General features: G+C 39.9%; 1 protein-coding gene across 1 annotated transcript in view; it reads left to right on the top strand.

The window, feature by feature from the left end:
* TCF4 (transcription factor 4) overlaps nt 1–18737 on the top strand; it is a 358643-nt gene that overhangs the window by 171661 nt on the left and 168245 nt on the right. The window contains exon 5 of the mRNA XM_079717032.1: nt 9104–9168. Within this exon, the coding sequence (XP_079573158.1) occupies nt 9104–9168 (65 nt within the window). The remainder of the gene's footprint in view (nt 1–9103; nt 9169–18737) is intronic.

Genomic DNA, 18737 nt, shown 5'->3' with positions numbered 1-18737 from the left:
GTCTGTGCTGCATGTGGCCAGAAATGTCATATATCTCTTCCAGAGGGATCAAAGGACCGGATTCTCTCCCCAAGCGTGGACTTGTAATGCCTTCAGTAGAGCATGGATGTGGGGAATATATGGGTGGAAGGGCCCTTTTAGGTTAACAAACCAAATCCGGCTCACTAGAGCTTGATCCTGGAGTCTAAAGGCGACCTCTGTCTTAGGGTAGAAAGGGAGAAGAGATACTTTCAGAGCAGTGGCCAGTGGGGCTGATAGAAGGAATGTCCTTTCACCTCCAGGACACTTATGTCTTGGAATTCTGTTGTTTATTCGGGCCATCTGCTTGGTAATGTGAGCTGAATTTCTTTAACACAACCTACCTTCATGAGCAGAGATGAACAAATGTAAAGGCGTGGTACACTGCCAGGAAGAGGTTTCTCTAACCCACAAAATGTAACTGTCTGAAAGGGTCTTGGAGATCAACACTTGTTTACTTTTTAAAAATCCAATTAAATAGGTTGGATTAGATAATCATTGATTTTTTTTTTTTTTTTTTTTTTTTTTGGTTATCTACCAGGTTACCAGGTTTATGAGAGTTTCACCTAATGTAACCTTGAAGGCTGGACCTGTTCACTTAAATTGGTTACTCTTATCTGTGGCTTGTTAGACTAACCAGTGGAGTTTTATTTTTTAAAAAAACAGAGATTCTGGACCACATTCCACTGAATGTAAGTCCCCTGGGGTAGAGAACCCAGGAATCTGTTTTAAGAAAAGTCTTACTGGTGATTCTCATGATGGGCAGGGTTTTTGAGCCATAGGATTGAATTTCAGGAGATTGCTTTTCTCCACACGCATCCTGTATCTTCCTTTCCTCTTAAGAGTACAACAAAAATATTTTATTTCTGTTTGCTTTTGATGCCTTTAGTCTGTATTGCAAGATCGACCTTTATCATTTTTACATGAAAAACTATTATGTTATTTCAAATAAAAAATAAGATTTCAAATGCATATGTTGTTTCTTCAGAGGCCCTCACAAAGTCTTTCATTGCCTTGGTTATACCCAGTCACCATAGGCACAGACTGTAATAAAAATATAAAATAGGGCAGGCAGAGCCATTAAGATCTTATTCACATAAAACCAGTGGTAAGTTACTCATTAGAAGTAAGTTGACTGATTTCGGGGTTAGCCTTAGTCCTTCAGGCCCCTAGGGCACCCTTGTACAAATTGCTGATTCAGAAAATCATTACTCTGGTGGCTCAAGTGGCACTTTAGTGGCCTTAAAGAGTTATTTGACACACCTCCCCAAACAGCTAAGTTATCCCCATGATTATGTTGATTAATTGCACACTCTGTGGAATTAGTGTTATTTTCAGTGAAAGATTTTCCTGCACTGGGAAAAGAAAGCGTAAAACTCACGTGTTCCCATTTGAGAATATATGCACTTCTCCTAAGAGTGACACTGAGGAAGAGGGTGATTCTGGCTGTTGTTGGTCTAGGGTAGGTGAAATAATCTATAAGGCAGGACTTTCATTTTGCATTGAGAAGGTGATTTCTGGTGTCCCAGAGGGTGGTCACTCAAAATGTTTACCAGTTCTAATATTTTCATCCATCAAAGGACTCGAGAATGCCTCTTTGACTTACTACGAATTGAGGAGAGGGCTGTGCTACATAGTGAGAAAAAGACAGGTGGAGTCATCTCTGTTACCACAATAGAAACCAGTAATACATCTGGAATACTCCAAGAAGAGGCAGCGTATTGTAAAAACAGGCTTTGGTACAGGAATTGGTCATTTATGTTCTAGCTTCGTCTCTTAATATCTGTACGACCTCTTTTATTTGTTATAAGCGGGTTACCCTTTCTGAATTTTAGTGACCTCCTCTATAAAAATAGGGGTTGAAATGCCCATCTAAGGAATTCTTAGGATGTTGTTGTCTTAAATAATGTAAGTTAAATTACTTTGCACACTATTATAGTGCTTTGCAAATGTGAGGGCTTTAAGGAGAATTGAATATAGATTCTAACCATGTTCAGAATCGCCCCAAATACAGAGTTTGGGTGGTGCCTCGAGATACTCTTAAGTATGCCTGGAATTTTGGTACACCCGCTGCTTTGAAGGCAGTGCAGTGTCTGGATGAGATGGGGTGAATCAATGACAGAAAGCAGCCCAAACTCGTAATTTTCTGAGGTCAGAGCTCCAGATCATTACTTTGATGATTGAAGAACATCAGTGAAAGTGAACACTGATGCTAGTCTTTCCTGGGAAAATGGCTTGGCCCCTATTTCCCATCATCCTTTGCTGCAAACTATGTGCCTGATCACTTTTCCCCCAAATTTTCTTTCTGTTCTCAATTTAGGAAGAAGGGGATGAAGAGAATTTTCTAGGCTGTGGAATGACTATTTTATCTGCTGGAATTGAGTCGTAGCTCTTTTAGCATGAAATTTATTAAATTTGGATTTTTTAAATGCCTCCTGGTATAGTAAGATTCTGCAGGAGAGAACCAGTGGTCTTCTCTGAATTTTAGAAATCAGGAGAATAACGTCAACTTCTGATTTCTTGTAGACCCAGACTCTCACCTCCAAGCTAGAATCAGGGAAAATTAAAGTTGACTGGCTAGTCAGAACCACAAAGGTGTATCTGCATGGAAACATCACAACAAGACAAAGATGTTTTTAGGTCAATTAAAATAAAATTCAAATGTTAAACTTATTTATTTGATAGAATATTACCAACATATATTAACCCAGTGCGTGCTTTGAAATGTTAAGTTTTTTAAAGTAGTAGTTTCTCAGATTCCTCAGGACTTGTGTTAATAGGCAAAAAGATGGGGCAGGTATGTGTATTCAAATAAATTTGGGAAAGATTATATTAAATGAAATTAAATGTCTCCACTGCAGGACTTCTCAGAGGCTTTAACATGCTAGGATACAGTGTATATTTCTGCCTCTCTGGGAGGGGTATAGACAGCTTGTAACATTTCCTGGGCCTTTTGATTTGCCTCCCTTTTGCTTTTTGGAGCCTGTTGTCGGGCTACTATTCCACAGAAGACACTTGTGAGCGATGTTTTGTTATCCTATAATTATATTTTTACTTTCACTCTTCTCTATGCATTGATATGAAGTCATGTTCTTCACATATGGAATGTGTAGAGATGCAGTTTGCTGCCATGTTTTTGTCAATTAGTTGCTTCCAGTTAACGTAGAGATGGTTGCAGTTTATTGTGTGACGTCACAGGTTGTGGTGTACATCATTTGCACAGCTTTAAAGTACCTAGAGACCTTTTAGGAATGAAACACCATGTAAATGTAAATTATCACCACCTCTAAGACACTTTCATTAATTTCATATCAAATTCATGAGTGTTTTGAGCTCTGGGATTTGAGTCTTCAGTATTGGGCTTCTCACTTATTTGTAGATATTTTTTTTCAGAGTTTAAATTCCAGCAGCACAGAATAGTGCTAAGAGCCCAGCCATGGGAATCAAACTGGCAGGATTTGAATCCTGGCTCTAACGCTTACTGCCTTTGTGACCTTGGGCAGTTTTCTGTATCTCAGTTTTCTCATCTGTAAAGTGGTGTTTATATTACGTGCCTCACAGGGTTGTTGTGTAGATTGAATGAATCAATCCACGTAACCCTTTTGTGTAGCGGGTAATACATGACAAGGACTCAGGTATTCTTACGTGGGCAAGAGAGGAAAAGGCAGGCGTGGGAAAGGTGAAGGAACTGTAAATTATAGCCTCATGTATATTTTTGGAACCACCCTTCCCGTTACTGTTTAATGAAATACTCTTTTCAATATGCCCCCCAAAACTATAGGGTAACCAAAGATGGCTTGGGGTTGGGGACAGGAACGACAGAGATTTATTCTGATTCACACGCGGTTGTGATGAGTTCCTTAGTCTGGTAGCAGGGAACAAAAGGCTGGTTCTTCAGTTTCCAGAATGAGGATTAGCGATGAAACAGCCTTGCTAGGTATTGTCCTACAGCATCAGATAATTTTTTTATCAAGGCTTTTCATAGGATAATATGTTCCACTGTACAGGTGCATCTTTTTCAGTGGTGGGTGAAATACCTACCGTTTTTAAAAATTTATTTTTATTTTTTTAAGTTTATTTTTGGCTGTGTTGGGTCTTCATTGCTGCACCCGGGCTTTCTCTAGTTGCAGCGAGCGGGGGCTACTCTTTGTTGCGGTGCACGGGTTTCTCATTGCAGTGGCTTCTCTTGTTGCGGAGCATGGGCTCTAGGGGCGTGGGCTTCAGTAGTTATGGCTCGCAGGCTCTAGAGCACAGGCTCAGTAGTTGTGGCACATGGGCTTAGTTGCTCCACGGCAGGAGAGATCTTCCTCGACCAGGGATCGAACCCGTGTCCCCTGCAGTGGCAGGCAGATTCTTATCCACCGCAGCACCAGGGAAGCCCCCCTACCATTTATATGTAATGTTAAAAGTGGCCTTTTCAGAATGAAAGGCTACAAACCCAAACATGACCTTGTTGTTATCCTACTGGTCAACCACCCATGGGATCATCTATGTCACAGCTTATCTCCAGAAATAGTATCATGGATAAGTTGTTCTTCCCTGTCTCTTACTCCTTCCAATGGATTAGAACTGTCTAGGTGTAGTAATCTACTGAAGGTGATACTTCTTAGGTGTATCCCTGTGAGTTAATGAACTTATGAGACCAGTTTTTTCCTTCATGTAATATTTTCATTCTCATCCAATTCCCATGGCATTCCCTTACAATAGGATACATGGATATATTGGAAGAAAAATTAGAAGTCAAATGGAAAATTATGTAAGAATATAAAAGTATTAAATTTAGAATTAATAGATATTTGTTAATCATACTCCCCCTAAATTAAAAAAACTTTTTTTCCTTATCCTTCGTGGGTCAGCAAGATAAAGAACAATTGAATAAATCAGCAAAAGGATTGGTCTTTAAAAATAATTGGAAGCAGCTTATATTTTCTGCTTAGCTTGAGTTTTTCAAGGGCAACAGAAGAAGCAAGTGACTCCTTTATTGATTGCCCATTGGTGCCATTTTTAATAATCAAATTTAAATATAGGTTTTAACAGCCGATGGGTTCAATTTGCACAAAACACGTGTTGACTTTGCTGATTGTTTGCTCACTGTAGATGCCGACTTGTTCTAGAGAGGGGGCTGCGCATTGAGCTCCTTTGTCTCTAGAAGGATTGATTGACAGATGTTGTGTCTGCTCATTTACAGCGTTTTTCTTGCTTAATTTAAAAAATTGTGACATAGTATTACACGTTCCTTGTATACATCATTTTTGCAGAAGAAAGTTGTTTAGCCAATATGTCGACTTAGTTTATGAAATCCTCTCTTGTAGCTTTCATTCAGCCTTCAGTGTACCCCGTTAGGTTAGATTATTCGTTTCATGCACGGCAAATCGTCACCAGCAGCAAAATTTAACATTTGGTCCTTTTAGGTATAAAATGAATCAAATGCTTGACAAGATTTGTTCCTGGTGTATATTTCAGAATCTCCCCCGCCCCTTGGTGGGCATACAACAAATGTTACTAACGGGTACTTTTAGTTTTAAAAATATGGACAACAGTACTCCATGCAGTAAAAGACTTGAGCGATTAATGCTACCCTTATGCCTCTTTTGAGTAGTTTTAGCCATGGGGCTTGGCAGTGCCACCATTGTCTTGGTGCCAAAAAATATCCGCAGCGGCTGTCGCATTCTAGTACTGGAGGGTTGTCTCGAAAATTCTGCAGTGAACGCGCTGGGTTTGTTCATCACTGCTATCTCTTTTAAATATTGGAAAAATAGAATCTTGAGCTCTTTCAAAGCTCCGTTGTGATTGTGGGGACGGGGGGGAGGTCGGTGGCGAAGGATGGAGGAAAGAAGCTGTCCGCGCCAGCCAGTGGGTATAAGTGACAAAAATCCATGCCTGACATAGAGTAAACACACATATTTAGGAGCTTTTGTGTCCGCGAGCACAGATAGTTACTTAAGAATCCTACTCAAACATGTTATCAGCGCTCTTGAGAATTTTATTATCTGAAACAAATGTTCGCGGACATTTTAAGCAGAAGACCGACATCAAGACCATAGCTAATTTTTAATGAACAATTTACACAAAAGATGTATATATTTTTTCCCTTGGAAATGAGGTGTCATTGTAAAATGGCTGCTTTTTGTCATTAGGAAATTAGAAGAGTAGATACGATAGGTTTGAGAAGGTGCTTGGGTTTATCCACAGTCCCTGATTATTTTGCTCCCAAACAGAGGTTTGGGCTCTGAGGACAGATTTATAGTTGAATTTGGGAACAAAAAGATGTAATAAAGTTAAAGGCTTACACTATCAGAATGAAATGTGTTCACTCAGGATCTGTGGAGCGATCTATTTGATGGTAAAAGTGGATGCTACAGATGAAATCTTTACAAGGAGCATAATCCTTAAAAAAAAAAAAAAAAAAAAGGAAAAAAAAAAAGTGCACCTCCCAGCCTCCTGCTGGCTGCGCTGCCTCTTTGGTACCTCACAGACTTCGACAGAGTCCTGGACGGGTGCCCATTGATGTCATGGAAACACTCAAATTACTGAGAATGATTCATGTCTATGCTGGTCTCTTATCCTCCCCCACACAAACAGGAGTAGATTTTTAACCCTGACAACTTGTAATTTGCAGTGGGTTTATTTTTGTATCTGGATAAATATTTTTTAACAAGCAAAATTAAGATTAAGCAGTCTGTATGTGATATGATAGTAAAGAATGCTGGGGCTTTGCAGCCAAGAGTACTTTGGGGACTCTGTGCAGCGTGAATCCATACTCTGACCATCCCTCCCTCCCCTCCTCTCTCTTCCTACACCCTGTTCCTTCCAGTCCACCTCTCCCTCTCTTTATTGTCCTCCCTTCCTCTTCTCTCTCCCATTTATTCTTATTCATTCTCTCTCTCTCTCTCTCTCTCTCACACACACACACACACACATCCTTACTATTTGCATGGACCCCTTTTACCTTTAAAAGAATGAAAGGAATAGACCTAACTTATATATATATATATGAATTGAGACAAATCCTAGTAGGAAGATTCATCTCTCCAGGTCTATGTGCTGGAGTTGAGTTGGGAGATAATGCCAGGTGGTGAAATTCTGTAGGGGATAGCTTCAGTAATTTCTTCTTGAGGAAGACATAGATAGCCTTTCTTCCTTCCAATTTTTGGAAATTACCAAAACAGGACGCTAGATGTTCAAATTCCTAGGAAGTCAGAGTAAATTCGACCGCATCTGTCTTCTTTCTCTCTGTCTGTTTGTCTGCCTTTCTACGGACCTCTCTACCTGCCTTTCTATTTGCTAAACAAGTGAATATTATGTCAAAGTGAATCATGTCGTGGTTGTATGGAAGCTTTGTAGATGCGAGAGCTTCAGGAAGGCCGTGCATCATTTGATAGCTCATAAAAGGTAGAGTTTTTTCCGGTTAGTAATATTTATAAAGAGAAGTTAAAGACTATAAGTAGCTTACCTCTGACTTACACAGAAGAGTAAATATGTCCTTATGACCATTTATACTTCTGAAACAGGCAAATGCATCTATTTTTTAATGCAAAATCCTCATATAGTGAAAGGTATTCTCTTAGACCTCCCAGGACTGACAGTCCTTGAGATGGTGTCCTGTTTCATTGGACTTGAAACTGATATAAGCATTAATTTTCCACTTTGCACTGAACACTATACCAGGAGTTGGGCGGGGGGAGTGTTTTCCCAAGTTTGAGATTCACTGAAGTCAGTGGAAAAGGTAATACTGGGGAAGGGGGTTAATGTTAAGGCTCAGGTTTGGCTTTCTTCAAAATCATCTTCCATTTTACATATATAGTGACTTACATACAAGGTATGCCTTTGACCAGATATAAGATTTATCAAAGACACATTCTTTGTGTGGTGTCAGGAAGGCATACTCTAACAGCATTGTCATTGAACTAAAAGATTACAATGAACACTGTTACTTCTAACATTTATCTTAACTTGAGTCGAGGGGGGAAATCTTGGGCATTGTAAACTTCAAAGGATCCATTCAGCCCCTCAAAATACTAGTTTTGAATTTTCCCATTGGAGAAAAGAATAGTATAGTCCTGGGTAAAGAGGACAATGTACCTTAAGCTCTAGTCTTGAAGGAAAACAGTATCCTTCAGTCTTGGGTGGGGTGGGCTTTGTGTTCTGGGCACGTGGGCGGCACTAGTCCTTTGTAATGTCCTGGTATGGATTGTTTTCTGTAAGGACTCTTTACATGTCACTAGGTGTATTCTACTGCTTAGATCTCTCATAATGTGGTTTCATTGTCTTCCTTGCTGATTATTAAGGCTCAACATACTTTTAAAAGAAACAGATGAGCAGCCTTGATTTTTACCCTTAGATATGGCCAAATAGCATCTGAGCCTTTATCTATCTCTGTAGAGCAGTCTACAGATAAAAATTGGGTTGTTAGAATTGACACAAGACATTGACGTTCCATTATCCCTTGTTCTACTGGTAGAATCTGAAGCTGGGTTCAGAGTGGGCAATTTTTCAAAAGCCCTCTTTCCCAAATGTAAATTCCATGATCATCTTTATCATGATGGACTTTACTCCTGGGAAAGGGAGTTTAAATAAAAGAGAGAGAGAGAGAGAGAGAGAGCCCCAGAATTTTGAATAGTTTCTTTGCTTTATTCACCATCTGGAGAGCCCTGATTGATTAGCTTTGGCCTCACCATTAAGTGTCAATATAATCAATGGGAATGACAAGGCTAGGGTCATTACATAGATAATTTGCCTGCTGTGTAAATAAAAATGAAATTGTTTAAATTTTGTGAGAGAGAAAGAAAGTGAAAATAAGGAATGACAATTTGTTTGTTAGAGAAAGTGGAGGCCATTGGAATGACAGTTTTTGGAAGTGTGGAGCAGTTTGGCTAAGAATAGGAATGAAGGATATTTTTTTTCCAGTTTATCATAGCCAGAGTGAGGAAGTGTTATTCCCTGTCTTGCTTGCATACATTGCCAGTAGTGCCTACTTTACGTATGTAAACATCGGGGAAGAGAAGTGGATGTCTGTTACCTGGAGGAGATTTTTTTTTTTAAGGAAAAACACAATTTACACTTTTTTTGTTGTTTCTCTTGGCAGGTAAAACAGAAAGGGGCTCCTACTCATCTTATGGGAGAGAATCAAATTTACAGGGTTGCCACCAGGTAAGTGAGAACCTCGCGTTGGGAAAGGGTTGAGAGAGAATGAACCTGGTAAATCACTTTGTTTTGTAAATTAGATGATGCGTTGTAGACTGTGGCACTAATGCACTGAAAATCTGCCGATGCCTGTCTCTTTTTAAAAAGTAATGAAATAACACAGAGCGTGGAAGTCATAAACACCTCATCGTATCAGAATTGTATTCACCGGCTTGTTGTTATTTTTTTAATCCATCAGCCGGTACCAGTGGCACTGTTTGCAAACCAGCGATCTCGGGTAAAGTGGTTCTATCAAAAGAGTTTATTTGCAATTAAGAACTTAAGAATTTCTTACACTGGAAATGCTTCGCGCAGCCATGTGTCAGATCCTGGGTTCGGGTGGCTACTGCCCTAAATTATAGTTTTCATAGGGGCTGTAGGATGTTGTGTGAAAACAGGGTTGTATTGAGGGATAAAAATGTCTGTGAAAATATGATTTGTTGTCCCTTTTTGTTTCTGAATTGTTTTTGGCTGGAAGTCAAGGCCAGCAGGCTAACAGCAAAGCCGTCTCAAGGGAAGCATGCGTGAGCTAGAAAAATAAGAGTACTTTAATTAAATAATAAAATGCCAGTGTCACACAAAGGTATAGCATGTGTATGTGTGTGTGTGTGTGTGTGTGTGTGTGTGTGTGTGTCTGGGCACTCTGCATTTGCATACTTTCAACTCTCCAGAGAAAGCCCAGTTCTAAAAATACTATCCATAGCCAAAAGTGTAAGCTTTGTTTCAAGACAATTGAGTTTTTATAGACGCTTTCTTTTTGATTTCAGTATCGGTACTAATCACATGTTTCAAATCTTTTTTTTTTTTTTTTTCCCCTCTAAAGATTTAGACTTTCTTTTTCTAAGGGCATGGGTTTCTTACTTTGGAAAACTCTTGATAGAATTTGATCATCCTCTTTCAGATTCAAAGCTTTCTAGTGTTTTATTATTCACCCAAACAGAAATGCACCTTCTTTTTGTGCTGGGAGGGGAATGCTTGCTCTCCTGAAGCCTCTCACCCTCCCGTTTTCTTTAATGATACGGAAAAAAATCCATTTTGATTTTTTTTTTTAAAACAACCTGTTTCATGGATCCTGGAAAACGTAAGCAAACAGTTTGAGTCATTAAATAGAGCCTGCTCGAGAAGGTTTCCTTTAGGTGTATCAGTCAGGGATCACGAAAAGTGGAATTCTGGTGGAGTGGTGGTGTTTTGTTTTGTTTTGTTTTTTCTGGATAGATTTGCATCTTTAAAGTTTACTTCTTTGGCCCAGCCATCCCTTCAGTCATATTCGGCATCTGAAAGATTTGTTGTGATGAGGTGAACGGTGCTGGGTTAAGAGCGCCTGCTGCACAAGCTGCAGAGTACAGTTTATGGCAGTTTGTTTGGAAAGAATTCCGCAGGAAAGAAATTTACAGCCATTCCAGCACAACGGAAACATCTTTGGAATGTGAGTGCAAATGTGCGGGGTAGATAGCTCGGCAGCGAGCCCTCCTAGCGCGGAGTCTCTGGTGTAAAGCTCTCAATTCCTGCCGAAGAGCCTGTTCCTGTGTATCTGGTTTCTCAGGGTCAAGGCAGAGGCCGTTTGAGTTTTGGGGGAGAAGAAACTTGACAACATCCTTCCTGTTCGCTGATGGTCATGGCAGAGGTCTCTGTTTTCGACGGGCCTCTTTTTCTGGTCAATGAGAGAATAGGCTTCCTCGCCCCTGTATGCTTTCTTCCTAATAGGAATTGGCGTGATTCCTCCCAGACACAAAGATTTCCTCTGCTGAGTAAGCGCGAGGCCCCTTAACTTGTGAAAGCATCATCCAGACCGTGTGAGTCTGTCAGTGTATGTGCTGGGACACAGACCCTCCCTCGGTTTGTGGGCAGCACTTCCCTCGGGTGAGACTGAAGTTAATTTTTTTGGCAGACACAAGGTGAGAAGTGGAAAGGGGCAGGGGGGTGGACTAGAGGTGGACGGACTGGCGTGTGATGGCTGAATGTCTGGGCCTGGGGAATGTCTCCTTTTGAGACATTTGTGTCCAGGAAAATTCTGTTGTATACAGGAGTACGGCTGCATCCGCTTTTCTTAAAAAGTCTTCATAATAGAGCCGTGGAGTGTGGAGATTCTTTCATTCTTATTTCTGCTTCATGATTGTGAGTCTTGCAAGGACCGACTCTCTCTTTGCTTAGCCTGGGCTCAGCAGTGTCCATAAACGGTGTGATCACTTAAGGAGAAAAGCAAAGAGCACAATTTTGGAAATTCCCTGATTGAGGAAATCGGGGCTGGAGAGGAAAAGGGTACATATTTTGAATTTCTGCTTTCGGTGAAATCTGAGACTAGAACAGACCCTAGTGTATCTTCCAGTGAGTGAGTTTCTCTTGTGCCGAATTGTTTTTTGAATCCCTGTCTCCAACACCAGCTATGCAAACCCAAAAGAAAGGCAGAGTCTCGGTGTCTTGGGCTTCAAGTCTAAATAGCAGATCACAGCTGAACCGATTCCCCACTGTGTGGCAAGGTGAGTGACTCGTGGAGAGGCAGCTTTTTGTTTTCTCGTGTTTACTACTTTATAGAGATGCTGGATGGAAGTCCTTTAGATGCTGTGCCCTGAGGGGCTCCAAAAATGGCCTTATCGTAGTATAACAGTGTGTCCTGTGGACTTCCAGGGATGAGCACTGTTACGTATGAACGTGCTTCTTCCAGTTCCAATAGCCTTTTGTTTGGTGCAGAGAAATAGTGATGGTAAGCAACAGGTAGCCAAATGCTGTCCTGGAGAAATAAATGATTATTTTGAAATGTTTGTTGTTTCAGAATGCATCAGGTTAAAAATATATATATCCATCATGTGTCTCTTAAGGGTGTACCACTAACAGTGAGACATGGGACTTTTTAAAAGTGGGTGTCTTAGCTGAGAAACAAAAGCCGGCAGGTTCTTTATTAGCAATTAAATTGTTTTCATTGAAAATAGTAATGGGATAATATGAATTCATTAATGCACTTCCATATAGAATGATCAGAAATGAACTCGGTGACTTTTTCAGCCTTTTGAAATTGTATAGAAAATAAACCCCTAGAAACCAAAGTGGCCAAACGGACTTTTTTTAGTTCTCACTAAATATGGCAAAACTAATTTGAATCAAATTGGAGTACGGAAATCACACCCAGGCTTGAAATGTTCTCGCCAAATTGCAACCTCATACTCCTTTTTTTTTTTTACTGGCAGGGAAAATAAAATTTATAATGGAAAGTCTGACAGAAATGAAAATGAGCGGAAATAAAGTTTTTCGCAGGATAGTCCAATCTTAATACGATAACCAATAGCTAATACCTAATGGGCATCACTGTGCATGACAAAAGGAAAAAAATGGCATTTACTTTTGGCCTCTTTTGCTGCTTTGAATAGGATGTTTGGTGACTGCAAACTTTCTTTGTCTTTCTTAATCTTCCCCGAGATCCACTGTTGTTGAATGAGGTGGTGATGTCAACACAAATGCTTGGTATTAAGGCAGAAGTTTTCCCCTTAAATGCAAGTTGAGTATTGATTAGCAGGAAGTGTTTGTCTTTTCTTTCTGGGAGATAGCTCAAGTCTAAAGCAATGGTTTCTTTATTAGTATCTCCTGGGCAAGGTGTGTGTGTGTGTGTGTGTGTGTGTGTGTGTGTGTGTGTGTGTGTGTGTGTGTGTGTGTGTGTGTGTGTGTGTAATATGTGGAGAGCTGGGCCCTATCTGAGACCAATTAAAATCGCATCTTATGAGTTGGGCCTTTGCATTTCTGACAACTCCCCCAGTGATTCTAGTGTGCAGCTAGGTTTGATGATTTCCTAGAATGTTCTGTAAGAATCTACTCTATTTAAAGACTTGTGTTCAAAATCTAGTGTTGCCACTGACCTTGAAAAAGCTTTTAGATTTCTTGCCTTAATTTGATTATTCAAGACATGGGAATATATTGCATATGTATTTCATTTAAAAGGCAGTGAAAATTAGTGATATTCTGAAAATCAGTAAGATGCCTCGAAATCTTTATACAAAACCCCACAACTGAATATCCCAGCCCATATCTTGTTTTCTCTAGTGAAGTCCAAGGCTCTAACCTTATCCACATTCTTTTTCTTTCTCAGCAAGTCATCAAATAGGACTATGCTGATAAAGTTATTTGATGTTTAGATCTTAAAACTGACGGGATTTAAGAATTAGGCCTAATCTCAGATACCTTTGTTAAATTGCAGAAACTTTGCAGCTGTAGAGGACATGTAAAGGTCTTCTCTGTATGTGATTTAGTGCGCTCACAAACCAAGTTGTCTTGGATTCATTGAAATTAAACCTATGTAGTTGGTTCTGAAATGAATTACACATTTAAGAATGGATTTTTTTCTTTTAGTTCTTTTTACTTTTGATACAAAAAGAATGACAAATTCCTTCATTCTAAAACTTTTCGACCCTTCCAGTGTTTCTTATCTGAAGTCAAAATAGAAAGGGTATACGCAAAAAAGCTGCGAAATCCTTTGTCTCTTCTTATGAAAATGTCTATTTAGGTCTTGTGGAAGCAGAATACATCTTGGTTTTTAACTCGGCGTTATGGTTAAATGTTTGTTTATAGTGTGCCGTCCTGGTCCTACGGAACCTTCCTCGGAACCTCTTCCATCCATGTATTTGCCTTAGCGCTCTGCGTTGCCTTCATGGTGCTTTTTGAATGCGCCATTATTGATGTTTGTTGAATGCTGGTCTCCACCCAGAGTCTGTAAACTCCCGGAGGGCAGGGGCCACGTCAGCTCTATCTTGCCCTATATGAATTCTGTACATGGCAGGGTGAGGATTGTGATGACCTGAGGCTTATTTCCCCAGCATCCCTTTTAGGAATCATTTTTGAGAGAGTGAAGGCTGAACAGCAGTGTGTGAGAACCATATAGTGAGCAGCGTTTTCCCGTCTCCGAAAACCAGAAACCATACCCTCTTAAAGAAAGTCCTTTGGAAGCCCTTCCTTCGAAAGTGCAGTGCAGACCCTGGAATGACATAGAGGTCAGATCCTGGAGAGTCACTCATCACTGATTTTCTTGGCGTTGAGTACTAGCCTGGTGGCCTCACTGTTCTAGGTCTGAAGGTTCCCAAAGGAGGGGATTGGAGATGTTCTTGGTTTCCTTCTGGTGGGTGCGTTAGTGGAACCAAAGGTCAGACTCCAGGCCTGTCCTTTTTGAATTTGCTGGTGTGGACGGTGGGACAGACTATTTTAAATCACGATGGTGTCAGAAATCACAGGGACCAAATCTGCAGGGTGATGCCATCGGGACTCTGCCCCCAAGCACTGTTTTTCGGTCAGCAGCTCCTTTGTTTTGGGGGCATTGCTATGGGTATGCCCCTCTCCCGGCAGCCACCCAACACACACCAAAGGGGAGAATGGAGCCATTTTTCCACTGTGTTGATTAACAAATATTTTTTGGCCCTCAAGTGAAGTGTTAGGTATAAGGGGGAAAAACAAAGGAAAGGCCTTATATACCCTCCCTTCAATCCCCACCAGCAGGTTTCTGGACGTTAAGGGGGAGAATCAAGCACCATTTATCTAATTTATAGAATTTTCTTTAATCTTATATAGTATAAAATTTCAAAAACTCAGAAGAGTTGAAAAAAATAATACAATGAAGTGCCACTTAAACAGTTGTTAATATTTGTTATGTTTGCCTTGTGTGTGTGTATGTGTAAGTATATATATTTTTCAGTGCACCGTTTTTAAGTGTCAGATCAAATAAGATTTCACCCCTAGATTTTTCATCATGGGTCTGAAAATTAAGAACACTCGCCTATTTAACTAAAATACTGTTATCACCCCTAAAGAAATTAACAATAGTTTCCTAATCTAATACCCAATCCAGATTAAAATTTCTTCATTTGTCCCCATGAAGATGTCTTTCATAGCTCCTTTTCCCCTTAGGCATTGAGTTTATGCATTGTATTTTGCTTCTGTGTCTCTTTAGAATTTCTTTTAAACCAGAACAGTTCCTGTTATTTTTTAAAAAGTGATATTTACCTTAAAGAGAGCAGGCCAATTGTCCTGAAAAATATGTCCACTACTTGAACTATTGGATTATTTATTTGTGGTGCTGTTTAATTTGTTAATCTATCACTTGTCTTGCCTACAAATTGAAAGTTAGGCTTGAAAGGCTGATTCAGACAGAAGTTAAACATTTTGGCCCGAGTATCTCGTAGATAATAATGCTATGTGCTTCATACTGCGTTTCATCTGGAGGCGTATAATGTCAAGATATGTTGCTATTGGTAACACTGACTTAAACCACTTGGTAGAAGTGGAGACCCCCAGGTCGGTCCATTGTAAAGAAACCTTTTCCCCTTTGTAATTAGCAAACGATCTTTTTTTCTTTTTTAACATCTTTATTGGAGTATAATTGCTTTACAATGGTGTGTTAGTTTCTGCTTTATAACAAAATGAATCAGTTATATATATATCCCCATATCTCCTCCCTCTTGCGTCTCCCTCCCACCCTCCCTATCCCACCCCTCTAGGTGGTCACAAAGCACAGAGCTGATCTCCCTGTGCTATGCGGCTGCTTCCCACTAGCTATCTATTTTACATTTGGTAGTATTTATAAGGTAAGCTGGGACGAAGTGAGCAAACAATCTTTGTGTTTATACTTTAGCACTGGGCATAGATCCCTGTTCCCCAACAATTTTTGACCTGATGGTTTTAGCATGCATTGATGACACTTGCCTGAACCCAGAGGGTTTTGAACTAGTGATTTTTTTAAAACTCCATCATTCCTTCTACATTTATAGCTGACATTCTTCTTTAAGGAGCTTTATTTCATTGTTCATTTCAGTGCTGTCAATTTCAGCATTCATACAAATACAAGTATAATGTTAATAATCCTTGTATTAAATACGGTTCCTTACCTGGAGGAGACTGGAAGTATTAAAGCATCCTTCAGATTTCTTAAGGTAGAACTTATGGCTCAGGCTAATGGTCAGAAATGCTTTAATTGCAGGAGGAAAGATGTGATTATAGGCTATGTTTCCTTGTACACAAACTCTAGTATTCTTTTGCTGAAATTTGGAACCTTGTGACAATCTCTGTACCCCCACCTATTAGCTTAATCTTTTTATAAGCACCAAGGTTTTTCTCAAATTGTCAGACTGCTCCTCTATATTTTAGTAATTGTTCTTAAAGATCTCTCAAGGTTGACTGTCAGTGGCCGACCGACTGAGTCAGGTGTGTTGCTGTGATGCCCGATGAAGTAGCTCTACCAAGGATCACTGAGATAGTGGATCCATACGTCCACTCACAACCCAGACATGGCTGATGAGTGAATTTCTAAACCTTAGTCTGGGCTCAATCTAGAGGAAGATGGGGGGACTAATATTAGGTGCCAGTAAAAACCCCTGGGGTGATTATTATTATCTTCATTTAAGAATTAAGAAAATGGGGGCTTCCCTGGTGGCGCAGTGGTTGAGAGTCCGCCTGCCGATACAGGGGACATGGATTCGTGCCCCGGTCCGGAAAGATCCCACGTGCCGCAGAGCGGCTGGGCCCGTGAGCCATGGCTGCTGAGCCTGCGCGTCCGGAGCCTGTGCTCTGCAACAGGAGAGGCCACAACATTGAGAGGCCCGCGTACCGCAAAAAAAAAAAAGAATTAAGAAAATGATGCTCAGAGATGTTAAACAAGCAGACCCAAGATCCCACCCTAAGTAAGTTTCAGAGCCAGGCTTTGGACTTTAAAATGCCTGGTTTTAAAGCCAGTGCTTTTCCAACTTGGGTTCCCTGAGGCCCGAGCTCATGGTGAGGTTTCTAAACTCAGAGGTAGGTCTGTATGAGAGCCCATCTGGAAAACCACTTTTGGTAGATTCCAGGCCCACTGCAGAATCTGGGTCTAACACATTGCTTAGAATGGAGTAGCTTCTCAGGGTCACCTGGAACCCTGAACACGGTTGGGAAGGCAGAGAGGAGGGCAGGCCACACGGTTCCTTACAACCCAGCCTGTTTTTTGTTTTTTGTTTTTTTTTTTTAATATACCACATGTGCATATATGAATAATCTATTCTGTAACATCTTCCGAATTAGCATGTGCAATTTCATTAAAACCAATGAAGATTTCCTGTGACAAGGCTGGGGTAGAATATGCCAATTCACATTTTAGCAACAGCATGAGCACTTTCTTAAAAATGTATGGATTATATTTGGGCCTTCCTTTTTGTGCAATGCAGGCAGAATATGGTTTGCAATTACACAAATTTGGATTCCTCATAGATCAAATTATTGTTCCCCAAATACAAGAACTACATAGAAAGTTCGAAAACAATACTTCTGGCAGGCTTTTAAATGTGACCCAATAATTTTTTTGATTATGACATTTAACTCACTTCGTCATACATAAAATGACAAATATGTGTTAGAAGTATAGGCAAGTTTTCTAAACAGTTCAGGACAGGTAGCACATAAAAAACCTTTGACATTTCTTTGAGATGATTTATGAGACACCAAAAACATGGTGTCCTCATATCCTAAATGAAATTTCACCAGAATATTCGGATTAACTTCTCTTTTCTTATGAAAAGTATTGAGGGGTTTTTAATAACCACTGGCAATTAGGACTACAGTTCATCTTTATACTTTTGACATGTAAAGAGAAAAGGGAAAATCAGTTAATGACTAAACAAACAATTGACTTAATTGTTTTTGAGCACTTGAGGTGTACTTGGTAAAATTTAATGCTGAAATATATCTACCCATCCTGTAGAAGTCACTATAGCCCTATAGCTTCTTTCCATAAAAAAGACAGTAGACTCACAATTCAGCATCAGAAGAATGCTGAATTTCACTTTTCAATATGAAATGGCAGAAACATTTATTTCTCTGTGTGTGATCATACTTGAAATGGTTCCATCATTAGGAAATGTCTCCTGAAACTCTTAAAACTGAAACCCCAAGTTAAAATAGTGGGAACACTGCAAATTACCGACAAAACCCCATAATCTTTTTAGAAGTAAATATTTAAGAAAGGAACAGATATTGAGTCTGCTGCTGTGCCTGATAGTGGTAACCTGCTTAGAATTGAAGAACCCCATCCTTTGAAAAATTGTGTGTGTGTGTTCTCAGTGTTTATGTGGATTTCTTTACAGATGCTTTCACTCACAGATAAACTAAACTGAGCTTCCTAAAGCAAGTACCTTTTATGTTCATCGTGTTATTTATTATCTAACAGAAGTAATTTCTTGGGAGAAGAAAACCGGCACTAATACATAGTTGCATTTGCTTTAGCATTTCTAATACACAAATATTTTTTCACAGTATGGCACTTATTTTTATCAGACATTTCTTGTACTTAATAAAGGGAGAAGTCAAATTTTGATGGGATAGCATCTTTAGACTAGCACTTCCCTAGATTTTGTTGAATAGAATATATTATCACAATATATTAACATTCTTATGGTACTTAAGGAAATCTATATATCCCTTCATTCCATTAACCCGTCCCTTCGAAAGACCTCTTCTGGGGGTTTCCCTGGTGGCACAGTGGTTGAGAGTCCGCCTGCCGATGCAGGGGACACGGGTTCGTGCCCCAGTCCGGGAAGATC

The sequence above is a fragment of the Hyperoodon ampullatus genome (assembly GCF_949752795.1).
Source record: "Hyperoodon ampullatus genome assembly, chromosome: 13".
Classification (NCBI taxonomy): domain Eukaryota; kingdom Metazoa; phylum Chordata; class Mammalia; order Artiodactyla; family Ziphiidae; genus Hyperoodon; species Hyperoodon ampullatus.
This window is presented reverse-complemented; position numbering and strand designations above follow the sequence as displayed.